The sequence below is a fragment of the Scyliorhinus canicula genome, chromosome 17 (genome assembly GCF_902713615.1).
Source record: "Scyliorhinus canicula chromosome 17, sScyCan1.1, whole genome shotgun sequence".
In the NCBI taxonomy this organism is placed as follows: Eukaryota; Metazoa; Chordata; class Chondrichthyes; order Carcharhiniformes; family Scyliorhinidae; genus Scyliorhinus; species Scyliorhinus canicula.
The window spans coordinates 42,631,747-42,647,689 of NC_052162.1; the positions used below are offsets into that span (position 1 = coordinate 42,631,747).

General features: G+C 45.5%; 1 protein-coding gene across 1 annotated transcript in view; it reads right to left on the reverse strand.

Annotated features, from left to right (window-relative positions):
* Nucleotides 1-567: 567 nt before the first annotated feature.
* LOC119952137 (non-POU domain-containing octamer-binding protein-like) overlaps nucleotides 568-15,943 on the reverse strand; it is a 128,462-nt gene continuing 113,086 nt past the window's right edge. The window contains exon 10 of the mRNA XM_038775720.1: nucleotides 568-803. Within this exon, the coding sequence (XP_038631648.1) occupies nucleotides 786-803 (18 nt within the window). The 3' untranslated portion in view covers nucleotides 568-785. The remainder of the gene's footprint in view (nucleotides 804-15,943) is intronic.

Sequence of the window (15,943 nt, forward strand, 5' to 3'; positions counted from 1 at the left end):
CTAGAACTAGAGGGCATAATTTCAGAGTAAGGGGTCGGCCACTTAAGACAGATGAGGAGGAATTTAGTTCCTCAGAGGATAGTTAATCCGTAGAATTCTTTACCGCAGTGATAATGGAGGCTGGGACATTACACATGTTCAAGGCTGAAAGTGACAGATTTCTGATCAATAAGGGAATCAGCGGTTATGGGGATAAAGTGGAGTTGCAGATTATCATATCAGTCATGATCTCATTGAATGACAAAGTAGACTCAATGGGCCGAATGTCTTACTTCTGCTCCCATGTCTTGTGGCCTACCTGCTACAAATCTATTGAGAAAGAAAATAATTCTGAGAGCTTAAATTCTAGCAGGCAAGATCATTTTATCAGCAATTTTTCTGGTTCTTGTTATATCTAATCATTGGCATTACAAAGCGAAATAATCAACAGTCAAAAAAAAACGTACCTCTTAGCACTATTAAATTGACATGTGCAGTTTCTTTTGTTTGGTTTAATCCATGCTTAGCGAGCCACCTTACTTCACAAGTGTAAGTTCCTCGATCACTGTACGCCAGATTTTTCAGGGCAAGCGAAACATCACCAGATCCAGGATTATGTTTAATACTTATTCTGTTCCGATTGTTGAAACGTGGAATATAATCACCAAATTCATTTCTTCGAATGATAATGGAGTACCTATTAATGTACCAAGTGACTTCTACCTCAGCATACAGAGGCGATGGACGATAGGTACAAGGAATACTGACTGATTTTCTCAACTGCCCTGTCACTTCCATAGGAACAGTCAGTGCAAGTGAATCAGCTGTAAAAAACATAAACAGAGGATATGAAATGATACTCTCTGGGGATCCACTTAGGAAGAAACTCTGGAAGAATACACAACTTTTGCAGCTATCAATCAGCTGTCCAGCAACTAATGAAGTTTTTTGGGCTGGACAAAGAAAAAGACAAATTAGTGGTATCAGCGTAGAAGAGCAGAATGAAGACCGAATACAAGTGTCTCTCTGCAGGTAATCAAACAGGCTTTTTTAAAAAATACACTACCAACATTTTGATCATCACATTATTTTTCTCTGTTATGGGAAAATATTTCCACAAAGTAACCCCAAATTCAGTCATCCATGTTATATTTCAAAAAGCCAGTTGGTGAGGAAAGTAATGGAAGGCAATCTTTACACACATTTATGAGAAGGGGCAAGGAACCAGTAACGTAGAACGTACAGTGCAGAAGGAGGCCATTCGGCCCATCGAGTCTGCACCGACCCACTCAAGCGCTCACTTCCACCCTATCCCCGTAACCCAATAACCCCTCCCAACCTTTTTGGACACCAAGGGCAATTTATCATGGTCAATCCACCTAACCTGCACGTCTTTGGACTGTGGGAGGAAACCGGAGCACCCGGAGGAAACCCACGCAGACACGGGGAGCAGGTGCAGGCTCCACACAGACAGTGACCCATCGGGGAATCGAACCTGGGACCCTGGCGCTGTGAAGCCACAGTGCTATTCACTTGTGCTAACGTGCTGCTCTATATTGGAGAAGTTAGGACAGTTTTCCTTGGAGAAAAGGAGGCCAAGAGGAGATTTGATAGAAGTATTCAAAGTCATGATGGGCTTGGACACAATAGATATGGAGCAACCGTGCCCACTCATGAAAGGGTCGAGAAGTGATGTGAAGGTGATTTCCTCTGCCCACAGGCTGGCTGGAGTCTGGAATGAACTTCCTGAGAGGGTGGTGGAGGCAGGGCCAATCAAGGTATTCAAAGAGGAATTGGATTGCTCTCTGAAAATAAATATGCGCAAGGTAACAGGGATAAGACTGTGTAGTGGGATTAGGTAGAATGCTCTTTAAGCGAGTCAGTGCAGACTCGATGAGTGAATGGCCTCATTCTGTACTGTAAAGATTCTGCAATTCTGAAAAAAAGAGGGCACAGATTTAAGGCAAAGCAAAAGCAATGAGAAATAGTGTTTTCAAGCAAGTGCTGCAGTCTGAAATGCACTGCCTGAGGGTGTAGGGGAGGCAGGTTCAACTGAAACATTCAGAAGGAAACTAGACTTTTCCTGAAAAGAAAGAATATGCAGAAGAATGGAGAGAAGGTGGGAGAATGTCACTCATTCGGAGAGCCTGTGCAATACAATGGACTCAATGGCCATCTTCTGCACTGTAACAATTCTATGCTTCTGTGAAAATGTGAAAATATTAAGCAGTAATAAAGTTTGATTGTCCATGCTGCTTTCTCTGGATTCCAGGTGGTTCTGGGGCTGACTGTGGCCTGAAAATAATGCCATTCAGGATGATTTAATGCCAGAATGATGGTGGCAGAAGCAAGCACAGGCCCAGAGTTGGACAAGTGGAAGGGAAATGATACACAAATTACATGATCACAAATGTCAAATTTATCCCACTTTATTGCTTCTTTTCCTGCCCAATATTAAGAACAGCGATATAAAACCCGCATCTACTGATAATTGACAGCAACTTAAATGCAAAAATAAACTTAAAGGATTATAACTGGCACTGGGAACTGGCACTTATTTTAAGTTCCATATCACTTTTAGATTTTTTTAAATTTTGCTACTGTTAAGAGTGAAGGGCTGTCTGTCCTCTGCTATGGGGTTTCAATATTTAGCTTCTCAACTTTTATCACTGAGACTATACGATTTCCTTTACGAATATTTCCTTTTGGAGTTGGACAAAGAGAATGAGGAATAGGAAGGAATTCGGACTAGTTAGCCAGCATAGGAGGTATCGAGCACTCACTCCTATTACCTGAAACCCCTAATACCTGAAACCATAGTGCTCCAACCTGAAACCATAGTGCTCCAACCTGAAACCATAGTGCTCCTGACCCAGCAATAGCATTTGCTAAGGCTGCAATTCACAAGAAACTCATCAATGAGTTACGCAGTCAAACCTGACTGAGGTCATCTTTCTCACTGGCAGTGTATAAATGGAGACTGTAAAGGCCACTAATGCCCTTAATACTGTGGCTAATTCAGGCTGCCTGGGAGTTAGGAGAAATGTTGACCATCAGCCATGCATGAATAATCAAGCAAGTTACGCAATCTTTGCTATAGATAACATGAGCAGCGGCGCTCATCGTGAGCACAGAGTAAAAACCTCTGGCCCACTGTTGGTCTGTCGATAACTCCCCCTCTGGGACTGGGAATTGCCTTCCTCCTAACCAACTCCCACCCTCCCACAATCCATAACAGCAGATGGGTTATCTGGCCAAACCTCCCTCAATTCTCCCTTTAAATTAAAGTAATCATGTCGATAAGCAATTTAGCATGCGTACTAGACAACAAACAGGAACTGAAACAACTAAAATAATTCTTGCTGATTTTAACAGCATTTGGTCACATTCAGAATGTCGCACAACAAAATGAACTTGGGACCTTCCTACTTTGTGTGCCTGACGCAGTATCATGTGTTGAAACACTGGGCCAACTAGAAGGAAATATGATGCATCACTGCTTTTGCAATCAAAGCACTTCTGACCATTGACGCTCAATTATGGAAAGAGTGATAATCTGCTGTCATAAAAATTCAAATTATTTCAGAAGATAAGAAGGCAAGTTTGGATGATGCTGGGTTAAAAAGCTTTTACTCAGGAAATTCTACAATCCACTTCTTATCCCATCATAGCATTCAGTTTCCCCTGAATGGATTCTAAGGTTGGCTCCACTCCTTTTTTTGGAAGTTTTAATTATCCTTTAGTCAGTACATTACAAATCACAAATCACATTCCCCTCTCTTTTTGGCAGAAATACAATTCTGGAAAATTGTTCACTTAACCTCCGTCTTACTAATATCAAAGTGAGTAATCCATTCTGATTATTTTTGGCAATGTAAGTTATGTCACTGGGTGTCATCTCAGGGAATATGTCAAAGAAAAAGTGCTGTAGCTTCCCAGGTGTACCGGGTGACGAGACAGTTCTGCGTTACATTTAGTAACATTGCGGCATTAACAATTTATATTATGCTTAGGAAATTCCTCCATTATTTTCACACATCCCTTCTTACCTGTCTATAAATAAACTGTCCGATACCTTGCACTTGCCCGACAGTCAATTCTAGCCCCTAATGTGATGCACTTCTATTCAAAACATGTAGCCAACGTCGTTTTTTTAGATTGGTTTTCCTTTTCCAACTTTCCTAGAACTTTCAATTATATAGTGCGTACCCAACCTCAGGACATTCCAAATTTCTTTAAAGCTAATGAATTAAGTGCAGTTACTGCTGTAGTGTAGGAATTCCGAGCCTCCCATGCACCTTAAAAATAAAGCGTTGTGCCAATACCTTTCCTTTCCTCTTTTTCCAGAACACAATGAATAGCATTTTCAGGGAGCAGGCTTGTTTATGGTATTCTTCTCATGCCGTAGTCCTTACTACCACAACAATCTAAAGTTCAGACATCTTGGGTGGGATTCTCCCGTAAATGGCGGGGCGGGAGGTCCCGGCATGATGGATTGGCATGAACTCCGGCGTCGGCCCGCCCCAAAGGTGCGGGAATCGTGGGTCGGAGAATCGCCGGGGGGGGGGGCGCTGCGAGCGGCCGCCAACCGGCGCGGTGAGATTCCCGCCCCCGCCGAATCTCCGGTGCCGGAGAATTCGCCGGCTGGCGGGGGCGGGATTCACGCTGCCCCCTGGCGATTCTCCGAGCAGCCGGGGGAGGGGGGGGGTCGGAGAATCCCGCCCCTTATTACAAATCGTTCTAGCCTTTGTGTATATGCAGCTTAAAGTAGATTTCCTGCTTGTTGGCTTCCAGGGTTGCACGGGCCCGATAGCGAAATCAGAGTTCATTCGCACAAATCTATCACTTGCCGTACGTTCACTTTCATTCACATTTCCAGTTACTTCCCAACCCTCATTCTGTAGCAAATGAACTTCCAGAAAGCAAAAACCTTGGTGCCATTTAAGGAACAGTTGAACACATTGATGAGAATACTGTAGCAATTTAAGATTTATCTGCGGTAGGATTACAATTTTCAATAACCTTCTCATAGAACACACAACGCAGGAGGCGGCCATGTGGCCCATCGAGTCTGCACCGACCCACTTAAGGACTCACTTCCAACCTATCCCTATAACCGCTTCTAACCTTTTTGGTCACTAAGGGCAATTTATCATGGCCAATCCACCTACCTTGCATGTCCTTGGACTGTGGGAGGAAACTGGAGCACCCAGAGGAAACCCACGCAGACACAGGGAGAACATGCAGACTCCACACAGACAGTGACTCAGCAGGGAATCAAACCTGGGATCCTGGTGCTGTGAAACCGGAGTGCTATCCACTTGTGCTACCGTGCTGCCCTCCTAAGTTCATTTGCATTCTTTATACTTCGAATAAACTTCTCCTTTACCAAATTCAAGAACTTTACTAAAATTTATTGTACATTTTTTAAATTCATTGATGGGATGTGACGTCACTGGTTAGGCCAGCATTTATTGCCTATCCCTAGTTTCCCTTCAGAAGGTGGTGGTGAGTAGCCGTCTTGAACCACTGCAGTCCTTGATGTGTGGGTACACCCACTGTGCTGTTAGGGAGGGAGTTCCAGGGTGTTGCCCCAGCGACAGTGAAGGAACGGTGATATATTTCCAAGTCAGGGTGGTGAGTGCCTTGGAGGGGAACCTCCACATAGTGGGGTTCCTAGGTATCTGCTGCTCCTCTCCTTCTAGATGGTAGTGCTCGAGGGTATGTAAGGTGCTGTCTAAGGAACCATGGTGAGTGCATCTTGTAGTGCATCTTGTAGACTCGATGGGCCACATGGCCTCCTTCTGCGCTGTGTGCTCTATGAGTGCCGCTGTTCATCGGTGGTGGAGGGTTTGAATGTTTGCTGAAGGGGGAGCAATAAAGCGGGCTGCTTTGTCCGAGATGGCGTCGATCTTCTAGAGTGTTGTTGGAGCTGCACTCATCCAGGCAAGTGAACAGTATTCCATTACACTCCTGACTTTTGCTTGCAGATTGTGGACAGGCTTTGGGGTGGAATCAGGAGGTGAGTTACTCACAGTAGGATTCCTAGTCTTTGGCTGCCCTGGTAGCCACAGTATTAATATGGCTAGCCTAGTTCAGTTTCTGATCAATCGTAACTTCCAGGATGTTGGTTGTGGAGGATTCAGCAATGGTGTTGCCATTAAATGTCAAGGGGCAGGGGTTGAATCCTCTCTTGTAGGAGATGGTCATTGCCTGGCACTTGTGTGACGCGAATGTAACTTGCCACTTGTCAACCCAAGCCTGGATATTGTCTGGGTCTTACTGCATTTGGATATGGGCTGCTTCATTGCTTATCGTTACTTTTGGAAATGATCCTCACAAACATCTTTGAGTGCTTTGATATAATTGCTATATATTGAACCGGATGTGGACTCCCACATGCAAATCTCATGCTTTCTACATCAATCATTTTAACCTCTTGCTAACGTGTACAGCTCTAGCTCCAGGTAAACACCTAGCATTCTATATAGTTCCCACCACTTAAAACATCCACATTTATGAGCAGTCATTTTCATCTGCCAAAAAGGAATAAACACTATCCATTTGCATTCAATGTTGTTGCTCAAAATACCTTTTGGTCTTATGGTCTAAGACTCCATTTATTTCAAGCAGAACAACTTTGCGAACTACCAACACCATTGAGGTGCACTGAATGCAAGTATCAAGGTCTTGCTCAATAAGCCAAACAGTCTTCAAATTAAAGGGAAACTCCACAAAAAAAACTAAAAGTACGGCATTGTGATTACCGTCAGTGGAATAAATACGCTGTAAAAATTATAGTGTTGACTTTTGCTGTGGTATGCTGTCACAAGACCTTCCAGCTAATAGGGAATTGCCAAAGTGATCATTCAAATATGAGCTGACAAAATATCAACAGGTTATTTATGGTCTTAACATTATGGTCATTACAGCTAAGCCCAATTTCATTGAAACCTAATGTAGCCCCGACGTTGACAGATATTCCCCTCCCTAACCAAGAAGGACCAATGTCAACCATTGTGCTCCTACACCCCACTTAATTAACACCAGCTCAATCTGTACAGACTGATGAAATCTGGCAGCTGCTGTACTCTGATGCAGCATTACACCACATTTTAGTTTAATCTCAAGAATCAATACATGATTTGTCATCTTCAGTTACATAATAATACATCCTTTTCAGACAACTAAAAATAACACCTCCAGGGATATAATATAGTTCATTAGTAGACGGGTTCGGCATTTGGTATCACTGAAAATACTGGGACAAAAATAAAAGCTAACGTAATTACATGATAAACCTTTTAGGACTTTTTTTCAGGAAGAAGTGAAATAAAGTTATCACTTACTGAGGTTGAGGAACAAGACAGAAACCAACAATGAACATACTTGCTTCTCCATGTTGCACCTAACTCTAGACAATTGTGATTGCAAGTTGAAAAATGCTTCCTTTTTCCTTCAAGATGACCCTTGTGCACCAATACATTAACATAGTCTATCCTGCATTACGAGTCATGAGTCAGAGTTACTATTACGGCACAGGAGGTGGCCGTTTGGCGCTTCAAGCCCATGCTATCTCTCTCACAGCAATGCAATCAGTCCCATTCCCCACTGGTTATTCTTTCATGGGATACGAGCAGCATTGGCAAGGCCAGCATTTGTTGCTCTTCCCCAATTGCCTTTGAACTGAGTAGCTTACAAGGCCACTTCAGAGGGCAGTTCAGAGGCAACCACATTGCTGTGAGTCTGGAGTTACATGTGTGGTGATATGCATCACTGTAGACATACAAGGGGTTAATGCAAGTACACATAGACTAGCTAGACACTAGAGGGAGCACTAGAGACATGACACATAGACACTCAACCAATAGGTCAGTAAGATAGGACACGAACAATGGGCATTCACGATACACACAGAGGTGACACTACCACAGGGGGGCATTACACCAACCCATATAAAAAGGACACAGCACACATGATCTTCCTCTTTCCAGTGGAGACACTCTGTGTACAGACACAGGGTTGATTCAACATCACACCCACCACCTGGATTGTAGCAGACTGGTTCGTCAGTCAGTCTGAGTAGCTATAAAAGGATTAACAGTAGTGGTGAATCCGAGTAGGAGAATTGTAAATAGTGCCAAGAGCATAACAAGACAACATGTAGGCTAGACCAGGTAAGGATGACAGATTTTCTCCCCTAACGAACATGAGTGAACCAGGTGGGCTTTTACAACAATCAATGACAGTTGATCTATCCCTGTGGCCCTGCAAGTTGATTTACCTCAAGTACCCATCCAATTTTTGTTTTGAAATCATTGATCATCTCCCCTTTCACCATCTTTGCAGGCAACAAGCTCCAGTTTACCTCAGCTGATATTTATACTCTGCGAGATAATAAAACAATAAGGGTCTTTTGCAGTTCACGAGTGGAGAGCTGAAAATGTTACTTTTTGACAAATACAATTACTAGAGAGCACACCTCACTGAAACCAGGCAATAGCCTGAGTTTGAGTTATCCAAAATCAATACTTACAAATGTTTTTCAATGTCTGAATGGTGTGGAAAAAAAAAAATCAAAACTCACAAGCTAAAGGGGCAGCACGGTAGCATGGTGGTTAGCATAAATGCTTCACAGCTCCAGGGTCCCAGGTTCGATTCCCGGCTGGGTCACTGTCTGTGCGGAGTCTGCACGTCCTCCCCGTGTGTGCGTGGGTTTCCTCCGGGTGCTCCGGTTTCCTCCCACAGTCCAAAGATGTGCGGGTTAGGTGGATTGGCCATGCTAAATTGCCCGTAGTGTCCTTAAAAGTAAGGTTAAGGGGGGGGGAGGGTTGTTGGGTTACGGGTATAGGGTGGATACATGGGTTTGAGTAGGGTGATCATTGCTCGGCACAACATTGAGGGCCGAAGGGCCTGTTCTGTGCTGTACTGTTCTATGTTCTATGTTCTAAAGACACTAATTCTCCATTTACTCATGCACACATTAAAAAGAGAGGGGTTCTGGAATTTTCTGTTGAACTTTGGAAATTTCTAACTGATTGATGTGCCTGTTTCTTACTGCAGGTAAAGCGGTGTTCCATTCTTACTTCTGATATCTGTAATGCCCTCAGTACAGAACTACCTAGCTGCTGAGTTTCTCCAGCACTTTGTTTTTGTACCTGCTGGTACTTGCTGTTTTGTAGTGCTACAACTATTCTCCTTTTCTGGCAACACTTCTGAAACTTGTAATTTCATTTGTAATAAGCATGGACAATTCTTTCATCATTTCTATGGTAATCATGGGCGGGATTCTCCGATCCCCCCCCCCCCCCCCCCCCCCCCCCGCTGCTGCTCCAATGCCGGCTGCCAAATTCTCCGGCACCAGTTTTTTGGCGGGAGCGCAGATCACGTCGCGCCGGGGGCCATTGGCAGTTGCCTCCCCCCCCCACCCACCGGCAATTCTCCGGGCCCCGATGGGCCGAGCAGCCGCCCGTTTTCAGCCGGTCTCACCGGCGTGAAATACACAAGGTCCATACCGGCGGGACCTGTCTCGGAGGGCAGTTAGCGGGTTCCTTAGGGGGGGGGGGCACGGGAGGACCCGGCCACTGTGGCCTGGCCCGCTTCGGGGCCCACCGATCTACGGGCGCGCCTGTGCCGTGGGGGCACTCTTTCCCTCCGCGCCAGCCTCTGTAAAAATCCGCCATGGCCAGCGCGGAGAAGAAACCCTCTGCGCATGCGCCAGAACACGCAGGTGCTCCCGCGCACCCGCCAACTCACTCCTGCCGGCGGAGGCCCTTCGCCGCCGGTTGGCACGGCTCGAACCACTCCAGCGCCGGCCTAGCCACGGAAGTGCGGAGGATTCCGCAACTTCCGGGCTACCCGACGCCGGTACGGCCCGCCCCGCGGGTTGGGGAGAATCCCGGCCCTTGTATTTTGGGAAAGCAGAGGAGTCCCTGTCAAGAAGGAAGGCAGTTGCATTGGCGTTCTCTTCCCAGCAGCCACATATTAAGATGTGGACATTGTAACATCCTGCACGGGACCTACGGGATGGGAATGATTATCTTCCCCGTGGTCTTTGCCGAGTTTGAACTCTCCGCTAGGGGCAGGGAACTCTAATTAACCAATGTATAGAAGGTTCGCCAGTGAGGCATCAACCAGAAAGAGACCTGGTAGAGATCTACCGGGAACTGTGGGCGGGACTCTCTCAGCCCGGGGCCGGCCCGGAGATTCCCCAGCGACGGCGCGAATCGCGCCACGCCACCATGATGCCGGCACGTGATTCTCCGCAGAGTGGAGAATCAGCACCATTGGAGTCGGCGTGGTTGGCGCAGCGCCGATCAGGGGCCCTCTACGCGGCCAGTCCACCGATTCTCGGCCCGGGATGGGCCGAGCGGCCATCATAAAAACGCCAAGTCCCGCAGCGCCGTCCACACCTGCTCTCATCCAGCGGGACCTCGGAGTTGAAAGGTCCGGGGCGGGGGGGGGACTCCGATGTGGCCTGGCCCGCGATCGGGGCCCACCGACCGAAAAGCCAGCCTCTCTAGCTGGGGGCCTTGTCTCTTCCACACAGGTCTCTGTAGTCCTGCACCATGTTGCGTCGGAGCTGGCGCGTTGAAGGAAGCCACTGCGCATGCGCGCGTGGCACCGGTGCCGCTGCACATGCGCGGATCCCGTGGCGCTTATTTGACGCCAGGATCAGCAGCTGGAGCGTGAACTGCTCCAGTGCTGCGCTGGCCCCCTGTAGGGGCCAGAATTGCTGATCCTGAGGCCGTGTTGACGCCGTCAAGAAACACGATGGCTTTTCCGGCGGCAACAACACTTAGCCTCAGGATCACAGAATCCCGCCCAGGATATATCGTATTGTAAATAAATCTAGTTCTTTACTCAGTGTGGAGTCCCCGTGTCCTTATTAAAGACACAGTTGCAGGGTACATGAAATAGTTTGAAGGGACTGTTGAACACTCTGGGAAATACGCTGGATGTCTTGGGGAGTTAAAGGTTAGTAATCAAACTCGCTTGTATGGTGAACTAACTGGCTTGCCAAGATAAACGGGATCAGTGGGGTACTATGAGAAGAAAGCATGGCTCACCAATGGTTTTAATATCGGAGTATCAACTACAAGGAACTAATCGATGATAATATCAGGCATGCATGGTTAAACTTTGGTGATTAACATACAAAACATAGACAGAAGTATGCATTAATTATCGGAAGGAAAGATAATAAAGTGACTCACCAAAGGATCCAAAAACAATTAAAGTCAGGAAGTCTTGTTTATGAGAAGTATCTTTGACATAAACAACAATGACGGTTTTTGAAAATAGGCTTTTCAAAGGGTTCAGGATCAGATACATCATGAAGTCTTACCTGTGACAAGGAGGTGGGTAAAATAAAACTTATAAAGCATGGTTTACAACAAGTTCTTTGGAGAGCTCAAAATATAGCGAAAACTGTAATTTACTTTCTAACGTTCCTAGGCTATAAACGAATAAGGTAATTTCCCGATACAGTACTCCACCTTCAAGTGTCTTATACTTACTGTAAGTATCATCGTGAACCATTGAAGGAAAGGGGTCGATGAATAGTTGTTTCTTACCTGCCTTCAAGATCTGTAACTCATTAGTGAAATCATTGACTCATTCCCTCAAGTGTGATCTTGAGTAAAGTTCCATCATGACATAATAGCTCTTCCCTTGGCTATGAAGGTGATCACAGCATTACATTTCTATGCTATCAACTCCTTAAAAGCCACCATTGGAGAAATTTGCCAGAGCAGTAAGTCCTTTCACCATCAAAACAATGGCAAAGTTTGCATCCATGGGAAATACATGTCCAGCATGGAATGGAGGTAACAGCATCTTTATCAGTTAAAAGCATCCCCAAGAGCATGGATTCATTGGTACACATAAGCTCACAAAAGGACAAGAATAGACAATTAGACCCATCAAGCCTATCCCACCAGGTTAGTTAATGGTGCAAAGTTACATATCATCTTATTAGTCACTAATCATATCACCTCTGGAGAGAAAATAAAGGGTAATTCTTCTGACTCCCTCATGGAATCAACCTAACTGGTTAGGCCACATCTGGAATACTGTGTGCAGTTCTGGTCACCACATTATAGAAAGGAAGCGATTGCACGAGAGAGGTTCCAGAGGCGATTCACCAGGATGTTGCCTGGGCTGGAATGTTTCAGTTATCAAGAGGGACTGGATAGGCTGGGGTTGTTTTCCTTGGAGCAGAGACGGCTGAGGGTTGAATAAAATTATGAGGGGCATAGATGAGGCGGATAGGAAGGAACCTTTACCCTTAGTGGAGTGGTCAATAACTATGAGCCATAGATTTAAGGTAAGGGGCAGGAGGTTTAGAGGGGATACAAGGAAAAGCTTTTTCATCCAGAGGGTGGTTGGAATCTGGAACTCACTCCTGGGTGAGGCGGGAACCCTCACTATATTTGAGAAGTATTTAGATGAGCACTTGAAATGCCATAGCAGACATCGCTATGTGGCAAGTGCTGGAAAATGATATTATAGTAGATAGGTGCTTTTGTGAGGGCCACAAAGAGTCCAACACGATTTTGCAAGTCAAAGAAAACTTTATTTACACTACGTTTTACACAGCACCAGTATTTCGCTACTGATCTACTCTCGAGCCGGAACCAAACTGGCCGGGTGTATTTATACAATAGAAAAGGTCAACGATTGCCCTGCAACCTTATTGAGGGAGCTCATATTCCCCATGATCCATGGGGTAAGCTACCCAATAGGATCTGTGCAGGTTACAACAGCTGCCTGATGGCTGGCGTGGACACAGTGGGCTGAAAAGTCTGTGGCTTTCTGCAACGCTAACATAAACTTATATCTGGTAACAGTTCTCTTTAGAAATTTGTCAGGTTCCTCCCTAAATACTTGGGGAACCCATAAGTGGCTTTTGCGGGATATTGGTAACAATCTTCACAGAGGCAGGCAATTAAGCCACTGCCTCTGTGAGCGCAGTCCAATTAGGGACGGTGGATGGACCAGAAAACCAGCAGTCCCAAGGACATCCTGCAGCAATGTCCAGTGGCAGTCCCATCAAGTGAAGTGGATGCTGTTGATGCAGTCAGGAGAAACACAAGGGCACTTCAAAATGGAAGCAATCTTGGAGTTGTAAAAAATTTAATTTGGCTAGTTATCAGGCCACTTTGTCGGAGGTGGAGGAATGTCTCCACAAAATGCTGATGGCGGTTGTGGCCCGCTACTCCTCCCCCCCTCAGCTGTGGTGGGATGGTGCAGGGTGGGTGGGGGAGAGAATTAAAGCAGGTGTAGGTCACCTGTGCACCCGTTCCCACTGCTCTCCCTGCTGCCAGGAGACAACCTAAAAGGTATTGACCAGGCTTTGCCCTCATTGGCAGCCCATCCTCTGTCAGAAAGACCCCAACAGTGTCACACTTTTACATTCAAATGAAGAGTAGGAGTAGGCCATTCCATCCCTCAAGCCTGTTCTGCCAAGTGGGTAATTAATTGAGCATAATTAGCTGTCCGCCCATCGTGGCAAAGTCCCTCGGAGGTGGGAACGTGAAATGGATGCTGCCCAAACGTGACAATCTGTAATTTTTCTTCCAGTCCCAGCTCCTAACCCACCTCCTAACCCTGTGCCTCAGCAATGTATTTCCAAACATGGGTGACTCTGTATAAAGATAAATTCTTCTGGTATGTGATCTAACTCCTTGCCTCCAGACCTACCACTGTGATATATTTCAAATAACCTGCAATCAAACAGTAGCCAATCCGTTACTTTAAAAGCTTTACTCACCTGTCCTCCAATCTTGAACTTTCTTTTTAAAATTCAAATTAAGGGTCAATTTAGCGTGACCAATCCACCTACCCTGCACATCTTTGGGCTGTGGGGGTGAGACCACGAGAATGTGCACTCCCCACATGGACAGTGAGGCGGGGCTGGGATCGAACTCGTGAGCAGCACTCTAATCTTGAACTTGTTCAAGTTCACAACTTCTTTATGGGAGAGGCCTGAACTAATGATCGGATGCGAGATCAAATCCCATAATTGCAGCTGGGGAATTTAAATTCAGTTAACTAAATATATCTGCAATTCATAAAGTGATTAAAAATAACAATCTGATTCACTTATGTTCTTTAGAGAAGGAAATCTGACATCCATACCCAATCTGGAATATGTGACTCCAGACACACAATTCACTACCTTCACTACCTACAAGATCTAAGATTCGTATTATCCAGCTTGTCCTTTTCTACAACTTCTCCAGAGACTCGATCGCATTCATCGAATATCTGCATACTGTCTTTTCTATCCATCAATGCCATCAGAACTGTAGCATGTACTTCTTTCGGGGGTTAAAAACTGACTAGTTCGAGGCAACTTCAATGATGAGGGCTCTGCAGGTTCAAATTAATCTGTCACATGTTACATTATCTGTGACAAAAACAAGACTTCTTTAATATTGTTACAGGTGAGCACTGTGAATCATAGTCACACTATATTAAGGTTGCTGCTTCTGACTGCTACCTGTCAAAACTCCAGCTGCAAAGTACTAGAGTCCTAGTATAAACTACCTTACAATGAATAGTCCTAATAAATAACTAAACTCAATTTCCTTTCCCCATCACCATGAAAGGTGGCAAGATCACACTGCCAGTTTCGTGACTGTGCACCATGAAAATAAGATTCCATTCCCTTCTCAGTCTTTGCCCACCCATTATTATCTTGCACTTTCCTTTCATATGGACCATCACAGCAGCTGGGGGAGATGAGCAGTACCTAAGAAAAATGATGGAGAGGAGCAATGGCAAAAGATCAAAGTTCTGTGAAAATAATTAAGTCAATGAGGATAATGGCAAATGAGAAGCGTGGTGAAGGTCAAGGCCATGAGTTTCTGGGTCAATATCCTGGTGTGAATTCTTCTGCCACAACTCAATTTGCTTTTTGACTCCATGTTGTTAGCTAAGATACTTCTAGCTGGGATAACATAGATAGTGTTAGTAAGAATGTGATATCAAGTAATTCTCATGGAATTAGGAAGTCAGTTGATTGGGTGCACATGTGCCAGCTTCCAAGTGGAGATTGAGGAGATAAATGTTCATGGCTGTTGTGGGTTGTGGGTTGCAAACCTCATGCAGACTCACAATAGAAGACAGGTTAATGATCAGGACTTTAAACTAGTTAATGGGGCCAAGGGCTCAGGAGAGGTTAGTAAAGTTTCCAGAACAGGTAATAGAACAGAGAGAATGGAAAGCGGCACAGCAGATAAGGGAATAACTATGAGAAGAGGGGTGGGGTGGTCAACACAGGACTGAGGGTGTTGTACCTAAATGTGCACAGTATACGAAATAAGGAGTTTGTAGTACAAATTGAAATTGTCGGGTGTGGTGGGGCCCGGGCAAATTTGGGGGCACTACCGTTCAAGGTGGCAAGAGAGCGGTTCAGATATTTAGGCATTCAGGTGACACATGACCAGGCCACGATGCATAGGTGGAACTTGACAGCATTAGTGGAGGAGGTAAGGTGGATTTTAAAAAGTGAGACACTTTGCACTTGACGTTTCCAGGGAGAGTGCAGGTGTAAGGATCAATGCGCTGCTAAGGTTCCGGTTTGTCTTTGACTCCCTACGATCTTTCTTGCTAAGGCCTTCTTCTGGAGGGTGGCAGCACTGATTGCGAAGTTCATATGGGCGGGAAGGTACCGAGGGTGAAGAGGGATCTTCTCCAAAGGCAGAGACAAAAAGGAGGGTTGACACTCTAGAACCTGATGCAATGAATGTGTAAAAGATGTGGGGGGGGGGGGGGAGGGGTATTAGGTTGGAGGAGGAGTCCTGCAGGGGTTCTAGTTTGAGGGCCCTATTGCTGTTAGTCCCCAGGGATGTATGCGGGGAAGTCGGTGGTGCTGTCGACTGTCAGGTTATGAAACCAGTTGAGGGAGCATTTTAGGCTCGATAATATGTTGATGCTGACGCCAGTGTAGGAAAGA